The sequence below is a fragment of the Sceloporus occidentalis genome, unplaced genomic scaffold (assembly GCF_023333645.1).
Source record: "Sceloporus occidentalis isolate IW3139 unplaced genomic scaffold, rSceOcc1.0.p SCAF_31, whole genome shotgun sequence".
Classification (NCBI taxonomy): domain Eukaryota; kingdom Metazoa; phylum Chordata; class Lepidosauria; order Squamata; family Phrynosomatidae; genus Sceloporus; species Sceloporus occidentalis.
In genome coordinates, this window is record NW_028317011.1 from 3,607,160 (window position 1) to 3,610,704 (window position 3,545).

The following is a 3,545-nucleotide window of genomic DNA, read 5'->3' on the forward strand; positions in this document are numbered from 1 at the left end:
TATAAATATTTATTACCTTAAATATAAAGAAATGGTATGAAACACTATTTAATTTTTAGAGGTCAGCAACGACTGCAAGATATTTCCAAAATGTTCTCTCGTTTTCCGTTTTTGATTCACCATTGGATTTCTTTCAGCTAAATGAGCCGGGTTTCACTTAAAAACACAGCTTTAGAGGATTTCACATGGCAACACTCTGCGACAGAATTCCATGTGAAAGTCTCTGCAAACTACTATATACCATTTGATATACGAGCTATCATACCGAGCTGTAAGCCGTCTGGGCAATTCTTCCAAACCGAGGGAAAAAGATGTTGGCGTCTTCTCATAGCATACTTCTGGGTGGGCATCAAGAGGTTTGGAGTGCAATGGCTGAACTGCTACTGATCACCATATAACTTACTTTAAATCATGTAGCAAAAGGCAATATGTCATAACGAAAAACACCTATATTAAGTTTATACATCAATTTCAAGGAATGTCTGCTCCCTTGTGCGAGTCCACAAGCCCATAAACATTCAGTTACAGGAAACTGATATTTTCTATTAAGTCTATATGCCAATCTTAAATAGTCGTACATACCAATAGCATAATATATTCTACAGCATGGCATACCAGAGCAAGGTTAGTTCCCAAAACATGATGATTCTAATAAAAATCTTGAAAACTGCATAAGTGAACCATTTTACTGGTTGCCATCATAATCAGACACCTTTTCAGTATTTCTGCCAGGATCATTTTACCCAAGTGCAGATTGCCTATAACTGAGCAAGAAACGTTCTGTAAGATCGTAACAGAAATGGTAAGATTGTTTAGCAACGCAATCTAAACAGATTTAAGACAACAAATTAACTTAAAAAGGAAGGAAATTATACTATTATGAAATCCCTATTTGTGGATCCAAACAATTGACAACATGAAACACGTCACTGTTAATGAGAAACAATATATTTAAGATTTGGGTCTAATGACTGCAAGCAGGACAGGATATCTCACGAGTAAATAGGTTACACCAAGTGGTCAATGTAAGGTTTCCAGAATTATTCGGAGCTCCGCCGTAGAGTTACCGCAAGTCATCAGAGGTAAACATGCCCTTAGCTCTACGCAGAATGGAGTCCTTGTTTGCATCATAAGGGTGCTCTTTGGATGGAATCTCAAGCACAGCAGGGATAGAAACATTGTGAGCATCAATAGCGTGACGGATCATTTCGGCAATGAATTGGTTGATCAAGATGATCCCGATGTCATCTCTGTTTAAGAAACTCCTGAAACAGATAGTAAAAGTAAAAAATCAGGATTGAATCAGGTTTTCAAACTGAAGGCAAAAGCAGAAACAAGTTACAATCACATTTTTTTCCAGAAAATTTAAATGAAATGCGTTCTGGTAGGGGTTCTGCGCATACATTACATACCTAAAGCCTGGTATGCCGATAGTAGCCAAGACCTAAAGGCACAGGCTGTTCAGAGCATTTATATGCCTACAGTTTGACCTTAAAGATATGCAATTAGTTACATGATAGGGAAGTCCCCCCATCTTTTCATCAAAATCTCTTGCTATGCATAATTTTTTTATTATTTTTTTTTTAGAACATTTATTGTGTAAATGTACGTCTAGTTTTCGGGTACAGCAAATCTGTGTTTCTATGTTAAACAGACCAGCAGGCATAATGCAAACCAGTAACACACGGGAGCCGACAGTAAAAGTACTGGTTCAGAGCAGAGCTTCCCAGTCCCAATGGTGCAGATATAAAGAAAAGCAGACTTTTCCTACAACTTCTAGACTTTCAGTAAACACACAATGTTTACCCTAAACATTGAGGCATTTCAAGGTTGATGTTCTACCAGAGGTCAGATCACATTACCATGCAAAAGGGGAAGACAGGAACAGTATGATTAGTACATTCCTGGCAGAGAATACTTGAGTAAACAGACAAAAACCAGAATGGTGCTCCTTAAAGGAACAGTAACGAGCCCCATTTTCTTCTTCTCATGCACCAGTAAAGCAAAGTGTGTTTTTTGTATGATTTCCTGCTTTCAGTGAAATTCTACCCTTCTTCTACATCTCAGTAGCTTCTCTCGATGTACCGGTATGTGGCTTCACTGGCTAACCTGTGCACAGGTCCAGCGTGTTTTCACTATGCAGGGAGTGGTAGTCTCGTGGCATTATATGCATGGCAATTGTCCAGCCAGAGTTTGTGATTTCTGCATAAAAGGCATTAACGTCACTATTGAAGCACGGTAATGCCACCCTTCCTTTCTCAGAGGCTGCAGTCTGCCTCCTGCCTAGCAGTACCCATACATCTACCGCACAGGCATCAGGAGCACGCACCCGCACAAGACGGAACACTAACCTCTACACCCTTCCAGGACCCCTCTGGCACAATCCCATACAATCCTGATGGGCCTACCTAACATAACCAGAAATGTTCTGCAGGGTAACACAATGCTGGGCGAGTGATATCATTATGTTAACAGGAACAGAAGCTTCAAAACTTAACATGAATATCCCTTTAACTTGGGCAAGTGAAACAAGATCAATGCTGTCCCATATAGTTGGAGGATTTCTTCCTGTCATCATCTAGCAGTCTCAACTTATTCACCCCAGATCATGTCCCCCCTACTGCTTAGGGTATGTATGTATGTATGTATGTATGTGCCTTTCTTCCTTTCACAGTCTACAATCTCCTCGGTTCCAAAGGCACAAAATTGCCTGCTTGCCATCTGCACCAGTTGGTGGATCCTGATGCAATCCCTGCCACCATTATAGAAAATAAGATGACTATCCTTTTGAAACACACCACGCAGGTAAGAAAAGCCAAGTAGTTGTGGGGCATGAACCAGTGTGTTTCTGTTACACAGCCCCAAAAGGTGTTCAGGGAAAACTGCGCATCATGGACGAGAGATTCAATGACACGAGATTGAGGCCATATGTGGCAGTCTGAGAAGCAGTACCGCAGCCATCAATGAAATCAGGTGATTGTCTCACTCACGTAATTTCTGCCCCATCCCAAGCCATTCTTGTCCACGCATCACACTTACCGGAACGTTTCTTCTATTTCCGTGACACTGGTCTCTTTCTCCACAACCAAGAAATTTGGTTTCCGGTTTTTATTCAGCTCCCCAATGCCGCCAAGCAGGAAGCCAGTGCACGTATCCTCATCTCCGATTACTGCAATCAGCTTGCCGCGAACTAACCCGCCTGCCATCGCTCTCGCTCCTCAATCGCCTACTACAACGTCCCCTCCGTTTACAACGATTCAGCCTGTCACCGGAACTGTACGTATCATGTGACTTTTACAGCAATCCGTGTCATGTGACCTGATGGGCGGAACTAATAGTCACACGCCAAAAGGAGGCGTGTAAAACGTTGAGTGTTTGCCTACGGCTTTCGTTAAGGGCGCAATACATTTTGGTACGTTTTGCCAGGTCACCGGTATACCGGCTATTTTTCTTTTCAGATCCCATTGTACTGCGCAGTGGTATATGATGGCACTATATTAAAAAATAATAATGATAATTACCTGCATGTAGGTGACAGTTAGCTT

General features: G+C 41.6%; 1 protein-coding gene across 1 annotated transcript; it reads right to left on the reverse strand.

Annotated features, from left to right (window-relative positions):
- Positions 1-1,063: 1,063 nt before the first annotated feature.
- On the reverse strand, positions 1,064-3,206 carry LOC149298740 (V-type proton ATPase subunit F). The gene is made up of 2 exons (XM_089487257.1): positions 3,040-3,206; positions 1,064-1,265 (listed from the first exon to the last, which is right to left on the reverse strand). Exons 1-2 carry the CDS (start codon positions 3,204-3,206, stop codon positions 1,064-1,066), a joined length of 369 nt encoding a protein of 122 aa, XP_089343383.1.
- Between the last annotated feature and the right edge of the window lie 339 nt (positions 3,207-3,545).